We start from the raw sequence: 23,356 nt of genomic DNA on the forward strand, positions 1-23,356 counted from the left end.
ACTGCAGGGGCAGGCTGGACCGCGCTGCACGGAGGACCAGAGGTGGAGCTCCACTGAACAGCCACTGGGTCGAACAGGGCTTCTTGCTTGGCTTTTGATTGTAGTCTGCTAGCTTTCTCTGCTTCTACTAAACATAGAAAATAATAACAAAGTTCTAAGACTGCAATAGGAGTCTAGGAGAAGTTGAGAAAAGCGAATCGGTTTTACATCCTGCTTATTATATAAACTTAAATAAACTCATTCCAAGATCGACTCTTGTTTTTCCTTGCGCACAATCCCTTTAAAGTTTTCCCTTTGTAGCCTCCTCAGAAGGTTTAAACTTATTCCTTGCCTCAGCCATGACCAGTAGTTGAGCAGTTGGCAAAATAGTAGAGCAAAACCCTTAGCTACATGACTATAGAACACCCTGTGGCCGTAAGGAAATACGTTCTTCCAGGTCACATGACCTGGCCAATGACGTCATCTCCCAACTTAAGTAGTCGGTATTTTAAGAGGGAAGCCCAGCTCATAGCATTGTTAGTGTCAAGTGCTGTATATTGGCCTGAGCAATCATTTAAAATAACTCAACTATTTAGTTCACAAAATCGGCCTGTAAAGAAAACCCATAAAGCCTTGTTTTTCTTTATATATATTTGCTCAAAGTTTTATTTTCTTTTAAAAAGAAGTTATCCTAAAGTTCCTCCACATTAAATAATAAGAACTCCCTTGTAAAAAAAAAAAAAAACATATTTGCCCCTTAAGATTAATTCCGGTGTCACAAACACCACTTGGTTGCTGGACAGAAGCAGTGATAAAAATCCTGAAAGTGTGCTGGAATGCTGCAGTGCTGTTTGTCACTGCCTTCCTGTCTGTTGTACAGAGGGAGGTTAGGTAGTGTTTAAAAGGGTACTGATGAGCTCTCAGCATTGTACCTGGCCTCTAACACCTCTTCTACTCGCAGGCATTTTTGCCCTTAAAATGCACTTGCATGTACACATAAGACACGCTGACAGTAGAAAAGGCACGCACTCAGCCACATTGCAATTAAGCAACCGTCGTCCAATTAGACAGCAAAAGTTGGCAGATTGTGACCTCTTCTGTCCTGTTATGCCTGAACTGTTCTCCTACTGCCTGCGGTAATGAGAAACTGTCTGTTTACTGTGGCTACGCCTTAGCCTGTGTCTCCAGCTCAGTCTTTATTCCCCCTTCTCTGGATGCACGAGTGAAGGAAGGAGAACATTTAATGATGCTGTTGCTCATGTATAGAGGAGCCAAGCGCAGGAGTTACAAAGATATAGGGAGACCTGGAAGTAATGAGTATACATTTTGAGAAGATGTTTCATTGTTTGTGTTGGACTTATGTGGAGGTATTCACCTGCCTGTCTTTAAAGTGTGAAGTGGTGGCATCAGTGCTTTTATCTGAATGTTTTTCATTGGCTGATGGACAAAAAAAAGCTTCATCTTCTTTTTGAAATGGTGAGAAAACCCTATAATCCCCGTTCTCATACTTTGAGTAGAACGGGGGAAGATTGCAATTGATTATTAGCCTTACATGCCTGACTAAGTGTGGAAAAAAACGCCTTGGTGGTCTTAAAGAAGAAGGAATGCATAACAGAATATAAAGATATAAAGCTGCTTAGAGCTGCATTCAGTTGAAAGTGTTTAAAGGTCAAAATCCTTGAGGATTTTATTTCTATGTAAATGAATGTACTTGAAGAATATGTATTCTTGCCTATTTAATTGTGCTCTATTCAAATCTTATAGAGAGAAATGATATCAAATGTGTTAGCACCGTCAACTATGTATTATAAAATTTAACAAACCTTTGAAGCACTGAGCTAATATTTAGGTGTAATTTCTTTGAACCAGCCTCTAGAGTCTTTGAACAGGTTTTCCATCCCAGGACTCATAAGCAACATGAGACAGTTGCTCTATATGTCTCTAGACGGGTATGATAGATTTACTAAACATGGTCTTGACTTTCTACACACCCCAGTTTGATTAAACGTTTAGTTCCACAAAATGAGCAGAACACCATGCCAGTTTGGTCTCTTCTACTGCTGCTGACTAGTTAGCTAAGGAGTAAATCTGGACTTATGGGATTGTTGAATTTCAGGCCCTATATTGCATTTTTAAAATAATTTTTTATGCTGTCCTCTTTCTCCTCAGACAAGGTGATCAGACACAGAGCGTGCAGCCTAAAGGACACGGCCCATGCTATATTTGCAGCTGAGTTGGATCCTGAGTTCGACCGAATGTGTGAAGAGATTAAAGAGGCACGCAAAAAGAGGGGTAAGTGCTTTGCTTCCGGAGAGGAGGCAATCCTTTGCATCTTTTTCAGTTATTTAAAATACTTAATTGAAGCACTTTTTGTAGATTTATCTTTTTCCGACTCTGGTTCTTACTGTGATGCTTAAAGTAATGTTGCCATGGCTGGAAGAAATTTGCTTTTGTTTTTTAAAAAAAATAACAAAAAAACATTTTTGACAAAATAAAAATACACTGTATATATATATATATAGGCATGGAAGAAAACATGCTTGATAGCAGAGTACAAGCTGGTTCATGTTGACTATGGTTTTCAGGGTATTTACTCTCACTGCATCCATTTTTTAGAACCTCTTTAATGAAATATGTCTAAGAACACAAACCTGCTTTAGGGGATCAAGTTTGTAGGGTAGCCCCCTGGAATCTGAGGAAGCTAGTGAGTCGGTTTTTAGTCCAGAGTTTGTGATGAAGACAGAAGCTGCACTTCACCCTCTGGTCTTTTGTTTCTATCTCCTTGACTCTGGATTTGTATGTTTACCAACCAGCCTTAAGCAAAGCAGCAGGGATGCTGCCTAAATCTAAATAAGATTTATGAAAACACAAAAAGTGATATGTGTTAATTAATGCACTTCAGATACAATTGTTTAATGCAACTTTTCAAATAAGATCCACACATGTATGCTGCTATGCAAATAATCTCCTTTAGCTTTGTGGAAAGAGATGAAATGTGATTTTCTTTTAAAAGAAGTATAGTGCTGTTAAAAATAATGCATGTCTGGAACTTTTTCCTATCTTGTTAGTTTTCATCTCTAATGCTTTGATCTAAGCATCGTTATACGGTGGAGGGAAAAGGAGTAGGATCCTTGTTTTCTATGTTTTGTTTTGCAGAACCAACTTTTAACCTATTTAGCCCCCTGAGAGTAAAAAGCTTGCTGTTATTTTTGTAGATTGACTTAAGCTCAGTTGGATCCATTGTAGATGGTTCAAGTTCTGAAGTTCTGTAGCAGATTCATGGTAGAATTCAGGCCTTAACTTTGACTGGAGCGTTTGATCTAAACCATAGCTGTCATTTAGGCTCATTGTCCTCTTTAAAGGTTCTGTCCCAATTCTTTGCTGCCTTTTTCAAAATTTATTTCAGGATCATGCTGAATAACATGTATGTTTTTAATCCCCCCAGAAAAACTAAAAAAACTGGTTATGTTAACTGGATATAAATGCTTATCCAAGCCTGTCTCTTTTTTGTCACATAAGCAGATCTAATTAACCCAACATCTCTTATCTTTAGTGCAGTTCGGGTAATTCAGTAATGCCTGAAAGCTGAAACATAATGAAAAAGCCTCACAAGACTCGCCAAAACCTCCTTAAAAACTCCATCTCTGAAGTGTCCAAAGTGGCTTTTTACATTTGGGTGCAGCTGCAGAGAGCAGTGTTCATGTCAGAGCTGTTTCAAAGGTCACTTAAATCCATTTAATTCCCTCTTTAAGTACAGAATTTGAATGAGTGTTTCTAAATAATAAGTTAGCTGCCGCAGGAGGAATATAGCCAAATAAATGATATCGTACTTTTTCTGACATAAAACCATCTATTAACTCGGCTCTTCTGAAAACTAAACTCTGTTGGGTTTGCTAGAAACTTTTCAAGGCCATAATAACTCTTCACTAAAGCTCAGGTTTGATCTGTATTTTCCTGGCTGGGAGCTGGACCAACTATTTTATCTTTAGCAGTCAACATTTTTATACCAATTTATGCCTGCTTAGTATTTCTTTCTCAACTAGATCATTGTGATCTGTGATCTATAAACATCTGAATGCAAACTATTCTACCAGCGTTTCAGGGTCTGTTTGCCTCCCACACTTAATATCAGACTATATTTCCTGTTTCTGATGACTTCTGTTTGTCCCCACAGGCGCCCAGAGCCTGGGTCAGCCGTCCACAGCTCCCGGTGCTTTACCAAGCAGAAAGCAGCATCCTGCAGGAGATGAGCAGGCTAAGACCAACACTCACGGCGAGGCCAGTTACAAACACTGCTCTACCAGTGAGTCTTTATTCTTTCTTTTTTACACCGAATGAGCGGCGAATAAATGTTACCTGCTTTACTTTGCTATAGCTTGCAAGTATAAAGTAAGATCTTTTAAGTAAGATAATTTAAAAATGACATGAGCTGCCTCAGGTTACCAGTCATAATGTTATGGGTATTTGGTGTAAGTGACATTTACTGTGTGTGGTAGGTTGTTATGCTAATTGTCACATTACCTCCATTATTTTCACTACATATGCTTGGGATCGTCTCTGATGGAGGTCGTCCAAAATTGTCAGTAAAAAAATACTACATATTGAAAATGTTTTACTTCCTAAATTCCGGAATACCTGACTTTAATCTTGATATTGTATTCTTTTTACATGTAAAGCTGGACATTTTCATCTATTCATTACAGAAAAAAATAGTTGATGGAGGTTGATTCACGTCGCTTCAGCCTCTAATAGGTGTCCTCTCAGTGTCCTGTATTCCCCTCCATCTGCTCTATAAAACGCCTACCAGCTCCCCTGGCCGCGCAGAACAAAGCCATCCCCTCAGCATGATGCTGCCGCACCGTGTATCTTTGGGAGTGGCGTTTCCAGATCAGAGCAAAGTGCTGTTAGATTTGTGCCACGTATTTATCAGGGATTGAAGTTAATCTCTGCTGAGCCGGCTCAGATTGTTACTGTTTCCAAGGAAAATAAGTGCCTTAAGCTTTATCAATCTGCCTTCCTCATACAAGGCTAGTGAACTAGTGCAGTAGCTGTCACATGGCATTATGGGATATGTAATGTGGGAGGTGTGAGTGTACCTGAGGGTTAAAAATAAAAGATATAAAGAAATAAAAGATATAAAGAACTATGAGGGCCGCTGGAACGATCAGATTAGGTTGGTAGGACCTTTTATTCATCCTGCACTATATTTTATTTAAAAACATTAAAATTAAAGCTGGAAAAAACACATGGGTGTTTTTTAGATCCAATTTACTTTTTATTTGTGCTATTTGTTGCTTCTGATGTTTCTTCCAGTACATAGTACAGTAGTTCACTGCTATATTATAGTTCATCTAATAAAACCCCAATAGAATCCACCGAGGTTTCAGCCATAACCTGCCTAAATGTCAAAACAGTGGAGGGATATTAATACTTTAGCCAGACCCTTCATATGATGCAAGGCCAGGTTTTCTGTGGAGAAGAGACACATGGAGCAGCCTCATTAGCATGGCTGGGTTCTCCCGAGCACTCAGAACATGGCAATACCACAAAGCAATTACATGCCCACCTGTGGTAAACGGCAGGTGTCTAAGGGTGAAGGGACGGCCATCGGTGGGCAGGGGGGCCGAGTAATGAGGCTGTTACCTCAACAAATGAGAGGTGAGTCGTTTTAAAAAAATGTTACACCATACAGCTTTCACTCTTGTGCAGAAGATTGTAAAACCCTGGTGACACCGACCTGAAATATTAGCATTGCATGAAGTGTGAAGAGAAATGTTTCACTAGATGATATGAAATATTGATTTTTAAAAAAGAGACTATTTGCTTCATGGTAGAAAGAGGGAATAATAAAGGCCGTGCTTTAAATAGCTTGTATTTTTTTAAGAAAAATCCATATTTCTTTTTTACTGAAATGCTACAACTGGGCACTAGATGGAGCATTTCTCCCATGAGTTTCTTCTGTTGAACCCCTGCAGGGGTGGAGAAATAAGGCACTTGCTTTTCCCCCACAAAAAAATTCAAATGAGGGTCAAGTAATAAGTTTTATTAGGATGCAGGAACATTTCAATTTAACCAGCTTTTTCATAAAAATAGTCTTTTAGGGACTTTAGGTGTAGAAAATGGTAATTTAGTCATGCATTAACATCACTAAAGGTCAGCATGGAACTGGAATTAACAGACATACACATTCTCAGTGCGACAGGCCTTTATTTTCTACACGCGGTGCTACTTTTTATCTGGAAAGCCAAATGTCGCAGATGCAGGCCACCAATTTAGAACGATTGGGAGAGTCGTTATCAGTCTCTACCAGAGGTGTAATTAATTAGAGTAACTCAGGTGATTAACTTGTGACATTGCATGCTAGTTCTCACCCAGAGAACCACAGCAAGGCACCTATTAGGCAAATTGATCACAGAGCCGGGTCCTCCATGAGATATTAGTGGAAGCACGGCACATCTGTCTGATGGGGAGATGTCGAGCTGTAATCTCTGCACCAGGACTGAGAGAGTGAACCAAATGCAGCTGGGTTGTTCCTGTGTAGATGCACTTAAAAGCTGAAGTTATCCCAGATCACTACCTGGAGCTGGAAGCTCATCTGGAGCCGTTTTGGTACCTGCAGTTCTATAGGGCTTTTATCTGGACCTGCCTTCCCATCTCTTTCCATGCCTCCTTTCCATTTGCCGTGAGCTGAGAATTGCCTGTGACATTCAGATATGACTTAGCGCTGGCACTGAGAAGATGCACCTTTTTAGATCATGGGGGAGGTTACAGAGAAGGCTTTTCGAGGGTTTGGACATTTTGAAATCGGGTGTTAAAAGCAGCAAGACTGGTTAGGCCCAGTTGTTCAGTTGCCGACGGCTGGAACAGCTGGTGCCGCTGCCAGGTCGTTCAGGGTTAGGGAGATGGCACTGCTGCTGCTGTTAATGCACGGGGAAAAAGGAGGCGCTGGGTTTCCATTAGCCTCTGTCATGGTTTCTCTTTCCTCAGCCTCACACATCTGCCACTCTCCCAGGAGCAAACAGAGAACCCAGAGCCCATTACCTCAGGCCCCAGTCCTGGGTTCACTCGCAGTGCATCGCCACAAGGATAAAGTTCATGTGGAGTGTCTTCCTTTCATTCATAATTAAACTCTTTCAGTTTTCCTGTCAGTGATGCTATGCAGCAAACTAAATCGGTTAGTCATGATTATACAGAGTAGTCATAGGTTTCAAGATATTTTGGATAGACTCTTCCTTTAAATGCCATAAACGATTTGCTTATATCAGCAGCTTCATCAGTCTCCATCCAGACATCCTGCATTTAAGGAGATATTTCTAATTTATGCGTTGCATAAAGAATTGAAAGCACACTTTCTGCTTTATGTGTGCAGAGTAGAGTTTAAATCTAAACAAATGGCTCCAATCTCAATGTGACAGCCTCCAGAAAATTGAAATGTGCTTTAGCTAATGTTGCACATAATAAAAAGGATTGTCTACCAGATAGACCTATAAGCTATTCTTACAAAATGCAAAGGATATCAGTTCATTATTTTTATATAGAGTCATAACCTTTACAAAGACGGAGCTAACTGATGGTCTATTCAGTCGATCTCCATGACTACTGACATAAAAGTCTGGTCTGCATCTATTTTAAAGTCGATACATTGATGTTTTATTTTACCGACAGTATATCCCTGAGAATTTAGCTGCTTTGTTTTAAAGATGCAACACTGTGAAATAACCTTTCGAAGCTTTAAATCACATTGCAAAATATTTACAGTGTTACCACTGATAGATTTTTAGCCCTTTGGAAAATTGAAGGAAGGGGAAGAAAATGTAGTGTTTTTCTAATTGTTTATTTATGATTAGATAAGCTTTTCCATTTTTTTGCAAAATGCCCTTTATTTTAACTTTATACCATTTGGGTTTTCAATTGGATTTACTCGCTCAGTACACATTTATTGAAAGCTCAAAGATTTTTAATATTAGAAGATGTTTTGACTGCAGAGTTAAAGGGGACAATGGGGTATTTCAGCTGAATCGCTTTTTAAACTACTTTGTGAAAGTACTTAAACATGAAATGAAACCCAACTAGTAAAGTTCTTCAAAGAAATATAGTAGTTAAGAGTTGAGTTGCAACTGTTATAGATTTTTAAAGTAAGACCACATGCCAAAAAAGCTTTTAGACATAACGATGCACAAAAAAGACTTTCAACAATGTGTTTGTTTTTGTAGTTTGGAATATTTAAAAGTGAATATTTGTACGAAACTGAACATATAAAGAACAAATAAGAACAAGTTCATGGACAAAGGGTGGAAATTTGAGTCTGGAAATGTATGAAATTTTAAAACTACAAATAAAGTAAAATGAAAAGGATGGTGAAGCAGTGTAGTGCTGCTGCAAAAACTGTCTAGCCAGAGGAATGGACCAATAAAACCAGTATTTTATTGGCCATCTGGCTCTACTTTTATTTTTTTTATTATTTTTTTTATGGCTCTAAAATGATCAGAAATGGGCAATAAGTGAGTGTTTCAACCCATATTACAAAAACATCTTCATCCTTCGCTATATCCCAGTTTTCCAGTATTGTTGTGTTTTTCATTCTACAATAAGTGTTTAAATGTCAAATAAAAACCGCTAACAATGCTCTGATAACATGGTGGTTTAAATGCAACTTTTCAATCAAGGGGATAGATTTACAAACTGTGTTGGTTTGTTTGATAAACATATATTGTGACATATTTCACTTTCATAACACAAAAAAGACAATATCTGGTTCAGGTCAGTAATTGAGATGCCAGTGTGGGATTAAAAAAAAGGTTTGTGAGACAGAAACATGATTTTCAATCATAGACTAGAGAACGTATTGGTTGTATGGAGCTGTGTATGTGGTTAACCAACCAGTGCCGTTTGCTTCACAGCACAGCACAGTTTAAAGGATAAATCCAAGAGTTTTTTTCTACTGTTAAAATCTGAAGTGCTCAACCTCTCTAAGAAAAATCTACCTCCTTAAAGGTATAGTGGAGGATTTTTGCAAATTTTAGAAAAGACGCGCCCTCTCCACTTAAAAAAAAAAAAATGGACATGCACAACCCTGCACCAGCTCCGCCTATTAAACGCGTGCGAGAGCATGCAGGAGCCCATTTCTCCAAAAACTTCGCAACCGAGCACCCGACCTGTGCTTTCAGTGTACGTCACCACATGAAAGAATCTCCCAAAAATCTCTGGTCCTGTTTCTCTCTTCTGAGGCCTTTCATTTCTTCTCTTACATAGACGCTCTTTCTCTAACGACCCTCAGCCATTTTCGAAGAACCGCCACGAAAAAGGCGAGCTTAAATGACTGGCTAAAACTATAGCTCACACATACACTCACCGGCCACTTTATTAGGTACACCTGTCCAACTGCTCGTTAACACTTAATTTCTAAGCAGCCAATCACATGGCGGCAACTCAGCACATTTAGGCATGTAGACATGGTCAAGACAATCTCCTGCAGTTCAAACCGAGCATCAGTATGGGGAAGAAAGGTGATTTGAGTGACTTTGAACGTGACATGATTGTTGGTGCCAGAAGGGCTGGTCTGAGTATTTCAGAAACTGCTGATCTACTGGGATTTTCACGCACAACCATCTCTAGGGTTTACAGAGAATGGTCCAAAAAAGAAAAAACATCCAGTGAGCGGCAGTTCTGTGGGCGGAAATGCCTTGTTGATGCCAGAGGTCAGAGGAGAATGGCCAGACTGGTTCGAGCTGATAGAAGGGCAACAGTGACTCAAATAACCACCCGTTACAACCAAGGTGGGCAGAAGAGCATCTCTGAACGCACAGTACGTCGAACTTTGAGGCACATGGGCTACAGCAGCAGAAGACCACACTGGGTGCCACTCCTTTCAGCTAAGAACAGGAAACTGAGGCTACAATTTGCACAAGCTCATCGAAATTGGACAATAGAAGATTGGAAAAACGTTGCCTGGTCTGATGAGTCTCGATTTCAGCTGCGACATTCGGATGGTAGGGTCAGAATTTGGCGTCTACAACATGAAAGAATGGATCCATCCTGCCTTGTATCAACGGTTCAGGCTGGTGGTGGTGGTGTCATGGTGTGAGGAATATTTTCTTGGCACTCTTTTGGCCCCTTGGTACCAATTGAGCATCGTTGCAACGCCACAGCCTACCTGAGTATTGTTCCTGACCATGTCCATCCCTTTATGACCACAATGTACCCAACTTCTGATGGCTACTTTCAGCAGGATAATGTGCCATGTCATAAAGCTGGAATCATCTCAGACTGGTTTCTTGAACATGACAATGAGTTCACTGTACTCAAATGGCCTCCACAGTCACCAGATCTCAATCCAATAGAGCATCTTTGGGATGTGGTGGAACGGGAGATTCGCATCATGGATGTGCAGACGACAAATCTGCGGCAACTGTGTGATGCCATCATGTCAATATGGACCAAACTCCCTGAGTAATGCTTCCAGTACCTTGTTGAATCTATGCCACGAAGAATTGAGGCAGTTCTAAAGGCAAAAGGGGGTCCAACCCGTTACTAGCATGGGGTACCTAATAAAGTGGCCGGTGAGTGTATATGCCTAATAGTGTGCTAGTGCAGAAACATATCACCAGAATGATTGACAGTTAGGAGGAACACTTATTTTGATGATCCACCCGGAAAAATAAAACCCTCCACTACACCTTTAACTGGACTCAAAGCTAAGACTTCTTGAAGAAGTTTCTTTTTCTTCCACTATCAGCCCCTGTTGTTGTTGATCTCTCTTTAAGTAACCATTAGTAAGTTGGAGCTAAAACGGAATGAATTTCTGGGCACACACAGGCTTGGTTTTTATTTTATGGCTCCGCAGCTCCACCATATGCATGTGCACAGATTGGCCGGGCCATTTTGTTTTTAATGGCCCCTGTTTCTCTTTCCCATTGATGAAGGGCTGAGTCAGGAAGACTGAGAGGAAGCCGTGACACTGGGCTCTCAAAATCTGATAGCAGCACTTCTGTATAATGAATCATTTAAGACATTTGAGCAATAATTTAAAAAAATAAGGATTTTTGAAGTCCTCTGAAGCTGAAGATATCAGAGGTGTTCTCCAAAAGCCCGGTTATTAATACTAAATCAGCACTGTGCTGCAAAAGATTTAGTTGCTTTCATACTGTAGTTGTCCACTAAAACCGTGAGGCACTGGATGTGAGTTGCATCACATTTTATTGGGTAATGGAATTCAAAACCTTCTAAGATAAGCTCCTGATAATATTGTGCTGTTTATGAGATAATTTTTGGTTTTTCAGCCTGAGCATAATTAAAAACTGCCAGTTTTACGTTGGTGTAAGTAAACTATGAACAGACAGTAAATGAACGATGTGTTGGTCTTGTAAAAGCTAAGTTGATACCCCTAGATGATGTAGAAAGTGTCATTTATCAGCAGTTTGTGGAAGAAGGGATGTGTTGCAGAGTCCACATTAAGTGTCAGTCATATGGCTTAATAGCATGCCCAGGGCAGAGGGCAGTGTTCATGTAGATGGAGCATGGCTGGGTGTCATTGCTCCAGCTCACCTAATATCAGCCATCGCCGTAAACGGGCTGCTCCTCTTTCTTGCTTCTTTAAATGACAGTCCATCACTGCATGTTGATGACATATCTAAGTCATAATAAACTCACCTTTTTCCCTCCTCAGGGTGAAATGGTTTCTGTATAAAAGCAAGGCTAGGATTTTATTTTGCTCAAGATGCTGAGAAAAAAAAAAAAAGCTTGATATGAAGCGGAGTGGTGTGTCATAGTTCATAAAAAGCAGAATAAGAGTAAGAGATTATAAGCTTTTCTTTATCTCTTTCTTGTTAAACATTTGTTTATTGGGCAAACTGTGAGGTGGGCCTGCTTGCCTTGTAATGTCATAGAGGGATTTATGGTGGCCCATGGGTGCAAACATGAATGATGCAAACTACAAGATAGAAACGCAGAAAAATATTGCAACAGAAAAATGTTGCAAATACAAAAAAGACAAAATGCAGTTTGGGGTAAAATGCTGCAAACTGGCTCATGCTTGCTGTTAGCAAATAGAAATCGAAAAAAGACCAGGGCAAATGATTCCTCCTCTGGGTACAGATACCTTTTGGGTCATTTTGCTAAATGAATAAAATAAAGTTAGCATTATCTGAAATCCTCTTTGGGTTCTCGTATTGTTTTGGGTGCAGGTCCCTATGCCATCAGTTTGTTTATGAAGTTTCCATGGTTATGGGCGGGGCTAATTGTTTAGGTTTTGATGTCTGTCTTATTTATTGTTTTATTTCCGTGCAGCATGGACTGCCATGTTCGTATATTGCTGTAGAGCTCACCTCTCTGCCTGAGAGGGAATTTCAGTGGAATAATTGAGCATTGCTTCTTGGAGCCTCTGTTGCATGTCCAATGACTTCAAGCTGTGCTGCCTGTGGGAGATGGGCGGTGGGAAGGGATGAGAATGGGGGGGTGGAGATGTGAGGCTTTCGAATGCTGGGCAAAACATGTTGGATTCCCGACAAAAATCTGTTATTTTTTGTACTTGCTTTTTGTCATTTGTAGAAGATGGGTTAAGTGTAGCACGTGAAGACTGCTCCATAAAGTGGTTTATTGTTTTAAATTTGTATTATTCTTTCCCTGATGATGGTAATGAAGGGAATAAAGATTGTAATTCATCTAGATTGATTCCTTAATCAAATGAAGGGTTCCCCAGTGCGATTCCTTGTTTGGAGACTTTTTTTTTCTTCCAAGAAATAGCTCTCCATGTCTCGGAGGTCTCAATAGGCATCTGCCAGGTTAGGAATCTCTCACAGCCATCCCACCATTCCAATTAACAGGGATCTCAGAGCTGTGCTTTCTTTGATTAAAGAAAGAAATCAACTTTTTATTCTGCTTCTCACCAACAGCAAAGAGCTGCTGAACATCCTAGTATTTAGTCTGGACTATACACAGAAAATTATACTGAGCCTCCTGGGGTTTTCACTCTCGTTGTTTTTTACCATAGCACAGTCGATTAGTCAATTTCAGTAAACATCAGAAGCTAGCATACGCCAAGCATCCTAATGGGGTACTTTCCCTTTCTTTGCCTCATTCTGATAAGTTGTAATTGACTGGAACAATTGCACAAACATGATGCATTAGTACTGAATTAGTTGGAATGGCTTATAGATTTGTTTTGTGAGACCAAAATGTCTTTGAAACTTTCTACACTTTGTCAGAAGTCTAAAGCGAACTTATATCTGTTTTCTCATTAAGTTTGCCACCTTATGCATTTTAATCAGTTCTCGTTGTACTCTACATTGATGCATGAGTTTTAGAAAGGATTTCTATTTTTGTAATATCTGGGTGTGTGGGTTTCTACCCCATCTACTTTAGTAGAATAGTTTGGTTTATTAGATATGGCTTCTTATTATGTAAACCCAAAATAGACAGTTGGGGAAAGAAAATATGAAAAGCTGGTGTTGATTGATTAATAAAACCAGTTTCCAACAGTTAAACATCAAAAGATTCGTATATGGGGCTTAAATATTTTTTAATTATCTTGATTAGTCTAAGAATTGCATTTTTAAAAGAAAAGAAGGCATTTATATCTCTCAAGGTACTGAAATTGTCTCGATAATCAGTGTAAAATTATCTTTATTGTCTTTTCTTTGATAAACCCTCTTATAATTCCTTATCAGAATGGAAGAATAAACTCCTTTGAATTATTAATCATTATTTATTCTTGAAAGTAGTAAAGCCTCCTTTCCATCCTTCCTTTCATTCTACAGGTTCTGTAAGATTTAGGTCAGGACTCTTGCTGGACATCTCAAATGCATTCATATTACTTTGAGTCACTAGAAACATGCTGATAAAACTAAAAGGGTTATTAATTCAAAATCCAGTCGGGATATTTGTAATTTAAAGTGGGTACAAAAAGAGATTTCAATTTTCTTACATTTTAAGTCTTCATGATGGGGGGAATTCTTCATTTATTTGAAGGAAAAGAAGAGAATATTTCCAAAGTCAAAATAGATAATATGCATATTTATATGCATATTATATAAGGGAATAATTTCTGCTCAACGTATTCATATAAAGACCAGGCATGCCTGAAGTGGACCCTCGAGGGCCGCCGTTCTGCAGGTTTTAGAGGATCTCCTGCTCCAGCAAAGCTGATTTCCATTGATGGTTGACCAACAGGCTTTTGCTGAACTGCAATAACCCAAATCAACCGTGCTGAAGCAGTAAAACCTCTAAAACCTGCAGGACAGCGGCCCACGGGGACTAACTTTAGGCTGAGGGTTAAACTTAAAATTTAAAAACAGCTTTTTTGGTTTGTAGAGCAGTTTATTCATAATCATTTGATCATCTGTAACAACTCATTCAACAAACCATATAGGTGTTAGGGCAACATTTAATTTCCCTTCCGGATGAAAAAGTATTTCATATTAAAATGGATTTACTTCTGAACTCAAACCAAAGTTCTTCAATTGTTTAGATGGTTATATGGTATACAAAGCACACAAGTGTATTTTATTACAATCACGTGAAACTAATGTATTGATTACTATAATGAATAGGATTTGGGGGATCGGTATTTTATATTTATATTTTCTATAATTTAGAAGATATTCCACTCCAGGCTTTTCTACATATTGTACATATTAACCAGTCCTGGTTGATCCAGATCGCCCAGAACAGGGAAGTGGACCTGCTGAACTGAAACTCACCTTTAGCACTTTGGAGTGATATGAGGTTTTTGTAAAAACAGATGAGACTCCTCAAGGGGAATGTCTTCTAAAAATGCCCGAATAGCATAAAGATTCATGGAAAAATGGCAATCAAGGTGTAACGTTTAAAATAGAAGTATAAATGAAACCCTGCACTCAGTAAAACCTGTTGTTTTTAAAGTATTACAGAGAAGTAGAAAATAATCACAAACCACATTGTTGTGATTTTTTTTTTTCTTCCTTCAGGTTAATAAATGTCAGAGGAAGAATTATCCAGAAAGGTTTCTCGTGTACAAAGAAAGCTTATACCCTGTTAATTCAATATTTCTCATTTTGGAGTTCAATCATCGTACAGCTGTGACGGTCTGAACCGTTTAGACTCACAGGGTTTCTAATCTGTATCTTTTCTAATCTTTTCATCGTGTGCAAAAGCTCCAGCTAAGCACAATAATGGCCATAATTCACAGGCCGTCTGAATTTCTTTAAGTGAAACGTTCTGCAGACTGTGAGCCCACAGTGGTGGTCTGAAATAATTTACAGTATAAATTACTTCAGAGGATAAGAGTCTTTACCTGGTTTATTTTGATTGTAAATTAAAGTAAAATGACTCTTAAACAATTAAAGCAATTTAATAATAGGAGTTTTGACTTTAAGACTTTAATTGACATTGTGAGGCAAGGTCTGCATTATGGTCGCATTAACATCAATATATTTTGCAATAGTTTAATCTGCTTTAAGTTTGATGATATGACATATATGGGAAGTGTTGGCCTAGTGGGTTAGAGATGAGTGCTTGTCCTCTGAAAAGGTTGCAAGTACTTGGTTTGGTCTCCAAAGCCTGCACTCTGGGTCTCTGAGCAAAACCCTGAACCCCACACTGCTCTCCGGGTGCCACACAATGGCAGCCCACTGCTCCCCAAGGGGATGGGTTAAATGCAGAGAGTTAATTTCTCAAATGCGAGATCAATAAAGTTCAGCTATTATTGCTGTTATAAACTTTTTGTTTTTTGTTTGCCTTAAGTAGGCTAGCTAAGGGTTACAAAGAAAGGGGTATGCTGTTAAAAATCAATATGGGAAAACTAATTTATCTTCCAATATTAACAGTTTGGGGTATGGGCCGGTTATTGGTATCGATGTATGTCAGTTTCTGGAAATTTACATTTTTAAAACCACCCCAAATTCATGCTTTGTAACTTTATTTTGATCACATTACAAGAGAAGCAGCTGTAATCAAGACTTTTCTTAAGCCTCGTGAAGCATAGTAAGAGTGATGCTCATTCTCGATGTTCTGAAGACTTATGTAAAAAAAAAAAAAAAAAGAAAGACAGAAAAGAGGGTCACTAGCCTTTTTCCTTGGTTGCAACTAAAGCCGCTCACTAAATCAAATTGATTTCGATGTATCCTGTTATCCATTAACATGTGTAGATATACACCACTGCTAACTTAGCATACCTGTGAATGCGAGTAATACATTTTGAGTCACCTGGAGCAGGGGTTTTATTTAGGGCATGCTAAACCCTGTAAAAATGAAAATAACAAGTTGTTATAAGTTTTTGAAATAATTGCAAACAAGCTTATTTGATAAGGTAGCTGTTGGCCAACTCGGTAAAAGTGCAGTACTGCTCCTTTTCTCTGATAACCTAGCTCTGTGCTTTGTCCTTTCCTACTTGATATTCGTTTAGAGGATAAATTGACTGATTATTAACTCCTTTATTGGGGTTTTTTGTTTGTGATTTAGGTTTACTGGGCATCCCTGAGCTAAAACTAGGCTAAATGCTGGAGGCAGAGAGTTGGTGCTTCGTCATTAGCAAATGTAATGGATACTGATCAGGCATTTATTTACACTATCCTTTAATGGTCACACCAAACTCGCCAGCGCAGTATTGTGACTTTCCAAAACAAGTAAAAAACTTTTTAAACATGCAGAAATAAAAGAGATTTCAACTCTTCCATGTTGCTAACTGTTAGTAATACTATTTGAGTCACTCTGTGATGCAATTTTCCATTTTATGGTAAAAGTAAGAATTTTCACGATTGGACTAAAAATTTTTTTTTTTTGTATTATTTTCCGAAATTTGGGTATGTATTTATTAGGGGTGGGTATTGCCAAAGACGTCACGATTCGATTTGAATCACGATTCATATGCCACGATGCGATTCTATCACGATGCATCACGATACTTGAATTATTGCGATGCATTGCAATATTTTCTCCTCCATGTTTTGTTTTTGAATGACTCGTCGCAGTATCCCGTGGCCGGAAATGCTTGTGACACAAGGCAGCGTGCGTCAACACATCCGCAGCGACATCTACTGGACTGGAAGTTGTATTACACTTGTTTTTGGCTGATGTTCGCCAACCATTCATGCAATTTTATTTATAATTTTTTTTAAATAATAATCGATACTTTGCGTCAAGAATCGATGCAGTAGATCACGAAAATTAGAATCACGATGCATCATCATGACGATTATTTTGCACACCCCTAGTATTTATTCTATGTGGGTGGGAAGCGGTGGCCTAGTAGTTAGGGCATGGAGCTTGGAATCCTGAGGTTCTGGGTTTGAGCCCCACTGCTACTCTGGGTCCCTGAGCAAAAGCCCTAGGTAGGTTAAGGCCCCCTCTCACGATGGCAGCCCACTGCTCCCCAAAGGGGTGGGTTAAATGCAGAGAGTTCATTTCTCCAATGTGAGATCAATAAATTTCAATTATTACTATGATTATTTGGTCCTTTTCATTTATATTTGTTTTGTCCTGAAAGCAAATTGCTGTGGGGAGAGATTGAATGTAACACTTCCTTTTTATTTATTTTTTGAAACTATTTTTAAAACATTTTTAAATCAGTTGATTGGTTAATGGCGCTGAAGCAGAAAGCCTGAATAATCCAGCTTATAAACCAGAGCATTGACAGATATGACCAGTATAATAAGCCTCTGCTGTATGCTTTTATATTCAATGTTCTTCATTTGTGCTTCAATTCCTTTAAAGTTTTAAAAAAATAGTATAGTAAGTAAATTACAGTAATAATTAGCATAAGGCTAACAGCAGTAGGTATGCTTTTTGCAGTTCTATTTTAATGAATGCATTGTGATTCTATACATATTTGTTTTAAAAAATATTTAGGATTTCTACTATATTTAGTTTTTTTTCTTTCGGGTTATCATTCCACAAGAAGTTTTTTACTAAATGCTGTTTTATGGTAAACAAATATATTTCCTTGCTTTAAGATAGAAACTTTATTATGTGTAAACAAACCAGGAGCGCTGCCTTCTTTAGGTGTTGTAATTATACCAACATAGACTAACCTAAGGACACAGTTAAAGTAGTTTCTTACTCCCAAGCCTGAATCCCTCTTGTGTTTAGGGGAGCCGTAGAGCTTGTGGTAAATGCCATCTTCTTTTCACTCAGTATCCGGCTTTTAAGCATCAATCCTTTCAAGGGACCCTTACCAGGTGCCTTCTCGTATTTTCATCTCCCCACAAGGACTCCAATCACTCACATCAGTCAAAGAGACAGGCGCTACATTGCTTTTTACATCCACACTCCAGCTTTTTAAAAAGTGTGGCTGTATATTTTTGCTTGGGGGAACAGATAATTTCCCCAGGAAGCTTCTGTGCCCTGCTGTGGCTCCATGTGTGCGTATAGGCTGACATCTTCAGCTCTTCTAGGAACCGCTGGTGCATCAGGGCATATCTGTCTTCTATGAAGAGGGCACCACAGGAACTGTCATCCCATTGGCCATTTACTAAGCAGCAGAGAGGAAAAAGACAGAGCAGGATAGATGCTGTGGCTAAATTACGTCTGAGGCTCATCTCTCTCTTGTTGCCGTAGTTGTTTTGACTACGGGGAGTGCCTGGTGTCCTGTTGTTTATTCTGCGGCTGACCACTAACAGATTGACTGCAAAGAATATCTACATCCTACTTTGTGTGGGTTTAGAATAAGCAAGCTGGCAGAAATCCTACCTCGCAAGCCTTGCAGATGGAATTGCAGCGGGCATGAACATGAGATGATTTAGTTGCATTACAGCCGAATGGAATCAGGTCTTTGCTACTGGATGGAAATGTGGTCCTGCTGGTAGTGCTATCAAGTTTAGCTTTTGCAGGGATGTTGCCAGGCAACCAGGTGAATATTGCCCAAGTCAGAAGCACAGCCATGAAATATTTCCTCCATCTAACTTCCTTAAAATTAGATTAAAGTGTAGATTGTGTTGTGGGAAAACTGTAGTTCTTTGTAAGCTTTAAATGTGCTGGAAGGCAGGAGTTTTCGATTGGTTACAGTCAGGCATATATCCATATTGCTTTATACTTAGCCAAACAAATGCTTTAATGACTCATGCTTTGATTTCAGTGCAGAGCGGAGACTTGTATCGATCACGAGACATGGCTATAAAACAAATGAGTTCATTTTCCAAATTGTTGAGCGATTGTTTGAGCCGAGCACTGAGCCGAGGATGCATGTGACTTTTAAGGAGGCAAAACGAACAAGAGGATAAAAAGGGTTAATGGGAAGACGGTGATGTACCAGAGGAAGGATAGTGACTGATATCCGTAATTTGAAGAAGCAAAGATGGGATCATCTATTGATCTGAACAACTCATCAAGCCTCGGATCAAAGTGTCACATCAGGTGACAAACGCCTTTTTTCCATTTCATGACCAAATGACCCGGACTCCCTCAAGGCCCTGCGTCGCCATGACAGCCTTCCTGACAATTGTTGTCCTCTGCAGTTTTTTCCATGTCGCCCCAATTTCCTCCTAATTTGTTCTTTGGCCCATTTTCCCATTACGGTTAGAGCTCTGAAGATTTGCTGCTTCTCAGGTTTAACTGATTTGAAATTTGGGGAAAATCTTTTAGGCTTTTCATCAGACAAAAATATGATTTGGGTTATCCTTATTTATGGTGAGTTTAGTGGGGAAGCAAATTGTTTATTTTCCACATTTCATTCCAGTGTCATATATTGACTTTTACCACTGAGCTGAGAAGAAGCAAATTGAAGTTCAGCCTGCCTAGATGGGGTCCAACTCAATCCGATAGCTCGTCGGATTTTCACAATTTAGTCTTTCCAGCTCAACAGAAGCAAGAACATCTCAAATAATCTATAGATCTTCATCATTTAACTCTCAGCAATCTTTAAAGGATGCTCTTTGTAGTGACTATTTCTCATTTAAATATGTAGTTGTCATCAACAAGGAATACTGAAACAACCCATAAAAATAAGAATAGCATAATAATGACATTGTGTCATATTGAAAAAAATAGGAAAATCCATCTTTTATTAAAGCACCCTTAATATACTTTTTGGGGGGATTTTAGGTATAATTGATTCAATAAAACCATCAGTGACACAGTTACTGGTATTAAGATATATTGGTTTCATCTGGCCAAAAGAAACGCGTCTTGTCATATTTACACATAGTAACGTAAATATGTCAAAATGTCTAACATAGAAAAAAAAAAACAAGATTTAGTTTCAGGTATATTTCTTTAGCTGGAAGGTGTAGCAAAAAAAAAAATGGTGCCAGTGGTTATGGAAATGAGATGATTATTTTAAATGTCAGATTTTTTAAATATATTTAAACTAATTGGACTTTTTGTATACTTTTTGTAAAAAAAGAAAAAAAAAACTTCTGGTCTCTTTTTACTGGAAACATGAAGATTAGTAAATTAGTTAAAAAATGTCCTAACATTAATTTTAGGGATGCACGATATTGGGATTTTGGCCGATATCCGATATGCTAATATTTTAAAACTCATGTAGCCGATAACCGATATCGATACCGATATTAAAGCTGGACAAAAATAAGTAGTCATTGAAAATAGCAGTTTTATTATCCATTTCTGACACTTTGAAAAATAATATACTCAAATATATTTTCATATGCTGATATCAAATTGATCTTTAGAAACGCGGTATCAATCTATTTTACTTTAAAAATCTCGTGAAATTTCATTGTTCTGTTACAAACTCTCGTGATATTTTGAAAATTCTTGTGAGATTTTGTTAGTAAAATAGATCGATACCGCGTCAATATATCAACATATAAAAATATGGCAACATTTCGTGAATTTTCGTAGCAGGGATTTCGTAGCATAACGATGACATATAGCAATATTTCATTAGTAAAAGAGATTGATATGGTGTTTTTAAATGGCAATATATCAGCATATGAAGATATTGTGATATTTTAATGTATCAATATTTTTTCCCTCGTCTTTAGAAGTTTTTAAGTTCTGAACTCATTGTATCCTGTGGCAGAGTTTAACTCTTGTTTATTTCGAGCTCATTTGCTTTACCAGACACACATTTCTCTGTGAACCTTTGTACATAAGGGCGTTATCTGCCTGAAGCAATTAGCAGGTTATGATGGTTTGTCCATTTTCTCTGGCCAACAGATCTGTTTGCCAAAGATAGACAACCTATAATTAAAGCAGAATGTAATTAATGTATTAGTTCCATCACTATCTTTGCAAAAAGGTTATAGGATGACACTAAAGAGATTAGAATCTAATTTAAAGATTATTTAAAATACATTTGTTGAATGGATTATTTGTGGTTGCTAAGAAAAGCAGGTTTGTGCGTCCTTTTGTAAATATATGCAAATTAACACTTTAATCACAAATAGTATTTACATGGATTTCACATGAGAAGATCTAAAAAAACACTAAAAACTTGTTGCAACTTTAACAAAACACCTGTTGACATCTCTTTGTGAAATGATTTAATAAGTTCCCCTGCAGGTTCTCCAATATGTTGACCCAAATTCAAGTTCAAAAATAGGGATCTGACAAACAAGAAATCTCTGGAGGCAAGGAAATGGTTTATTTCCATGGAAACGCACATACACACAGTGATGAAACACATAAGTTCAACAGTGAAAGAAGTAAATGGGTTGGTAAATAACTGACCATCTGTCCAGGCAGGTTTGGGACTTTGTTGGTGTGAAATGAATTATTGTAGGCGGCCTTGTTGTTGTTTGCAACATTTGGGATTTTGCTAATTTAATCTATGTATTTATTTTGGGTTCGAACAAGGCTTCAGTTTAAGTTAAAAGCTGAAACAATTAAAAACACAAATAATTGCTTGAGTACAACCGTCGCATTTCCTACATATTATTGAACTTTAAAATCTTAACACTTTGATCTTTCTTGAGAGCAGATAATTAAATGTTTGATTAGAATGAAATACAATAAACCATTTTCTTATGCTTCCCTTAATCAGCTTGTTAAATGTATTTAATGATCAGAAATGTATCTAATTGTTCTAGTTTAGTATTAATATGAATTCTACCTGCTGTTAATGTTAAATGGTTGCGTCAGCTATATAAATTAAATGTGAAAACATTAATATTTATATTGAAGTTTATGTTGGATAACTGATGAAAAGTTTCTCAAAATTTATGAGTCGATTTAATCATCCTGTCAGTATTTTATGAAGCATAAGCTATGGAAGTATGACCATATTGAAGGTCGTTTTTGTTTTAGTTCACAGCCCTAGTCTGTATTGGCTTACTTTTTTTAAGTATTCACACCCCAACAACCTTCCAACAATTTTTAATGCAAATATCGAACATTTAGAGAAATAAACCTAAAGCTTTAGTTGGTTGAAAAATGAAAAAGTAATGAAAATATCGCACTGTTTTCAAATGTCTTCATGCATAAAAATCTACATAGTTTATTTTGATGCCATAAAAATACAATGTAACAGCCAGTTAATTTCTAAGTCATCTGAATTTAGTTTTGATTTATGTTGGATTAAATTCACACTGAAGATGACTGATTCAGTCAGTTGCTCCTGAGTTTTTACCTGCAGCTGCTCCTGTAAGCAGATGAACATGTATTGTTGAGGCGCTTGGTATTTAATTGACTGTGTTACAGGCAGAGACCTTATAGGTCCTAACTTTTTAAAGGTTCACTAGGTTTGGAGTGTAAGTGAACAGTGAATCAGACAAGCACTGGCAGTCATTTGCTTTGAGACAATAACTGCAGTCAAAAGTACGCTACAGAATTGAGTTTGTCACCAGGCTGAGTCATTTAGTTAATACCTGCTCGGTGGCAGTTAGACGAGTGGTCTCATCATACGCCTCCTTTCTAAAGCTTTACTGCTGTGTTTTTGTAGACTGTTCTGATAAGTATGCGTGGTGGCAGCTTGAAAATTTGTGCAACTACATAAATCTTGCATGGGTTACGCAGTTTTAATTATAACAAAGTACTCCAGTTTTCTTTGCCTTGCTTCTTCCCAACCGATCAGCATATCTCTGTTCTGTAGTTTCCTCTTCATAGTTTAACAGTTTTCATATATTATTTAAGAGCTGACTCTGATGAGTCATTTGCTGCCATCCAGACTCACCTTTCTCTCTCTGGGGAGCCCGCTTCATGGCATTCAACAGCGATGGCTGACCCCTGCAGGACCTGTTTTATTGCACCGTTGATTAATTGTTGTGGTTTGCATAAGGGAGGAATAAAGTATTGTGGCAAGGGTATTTCCCAGTGGTGTGGAGAGAGGAAGATGTCATGAGAAACTCGGCCACTGTAATTTTTTATGTTCGTTTTTTATAAAATACACATTTGCTGGATATTTAGGTGCTTTGGAAAAATGAGGGAAATGGAGCCAAGAAACCCAAGAGATGACAAATAGATGTTGCTGCTGGCAGCTGTGTATAAACCTTAAGGTAAAGTAAGA

General features: G+C 38.1%; 1 protein-coding gene across 1 annotated transcript in view; it reads left to right on the forward strand.

Annotated features, from left to right (window-relative positions):
* Positions 1-23,356, forward strand: part of atad2b (ATPase family AAA domain containing 2B) — a 98,454-nt gene that overhangs the window by 40,097 nt on the left and 35,001 nt on the right. The window contains exons 23-24 of the mRNA XM_038286119.1: positions 2,149-2,271; positions 4,154-4,282. Of these exons, the coding sequence (XP_038142047.1) occupies positions 2,149-2,271; positions 4,154-4,282 (252 nt within the window). The remainder of the gene's footprint in view (positions 1-2,148; positions 2,272-4,153; positions 4,283-23,356) is intronic.

This window comes from Cyprinodon tularosa, unplaced genomic scaffold, assembly GCF_016077235.1.
Source record: "Cyprinodon tularosa strain WSP-4 unplaced genomic scaffold, ASM1607723v1 ctg22, whole genome shotgun sequence".
Lineage (NCBI taxonomy): Eukaryota > Metazoa > Chordata > Actinopteri > Cyprinodontiformes > Cyprinodontidae > Cyprinodon > Cyprinodon tularosa.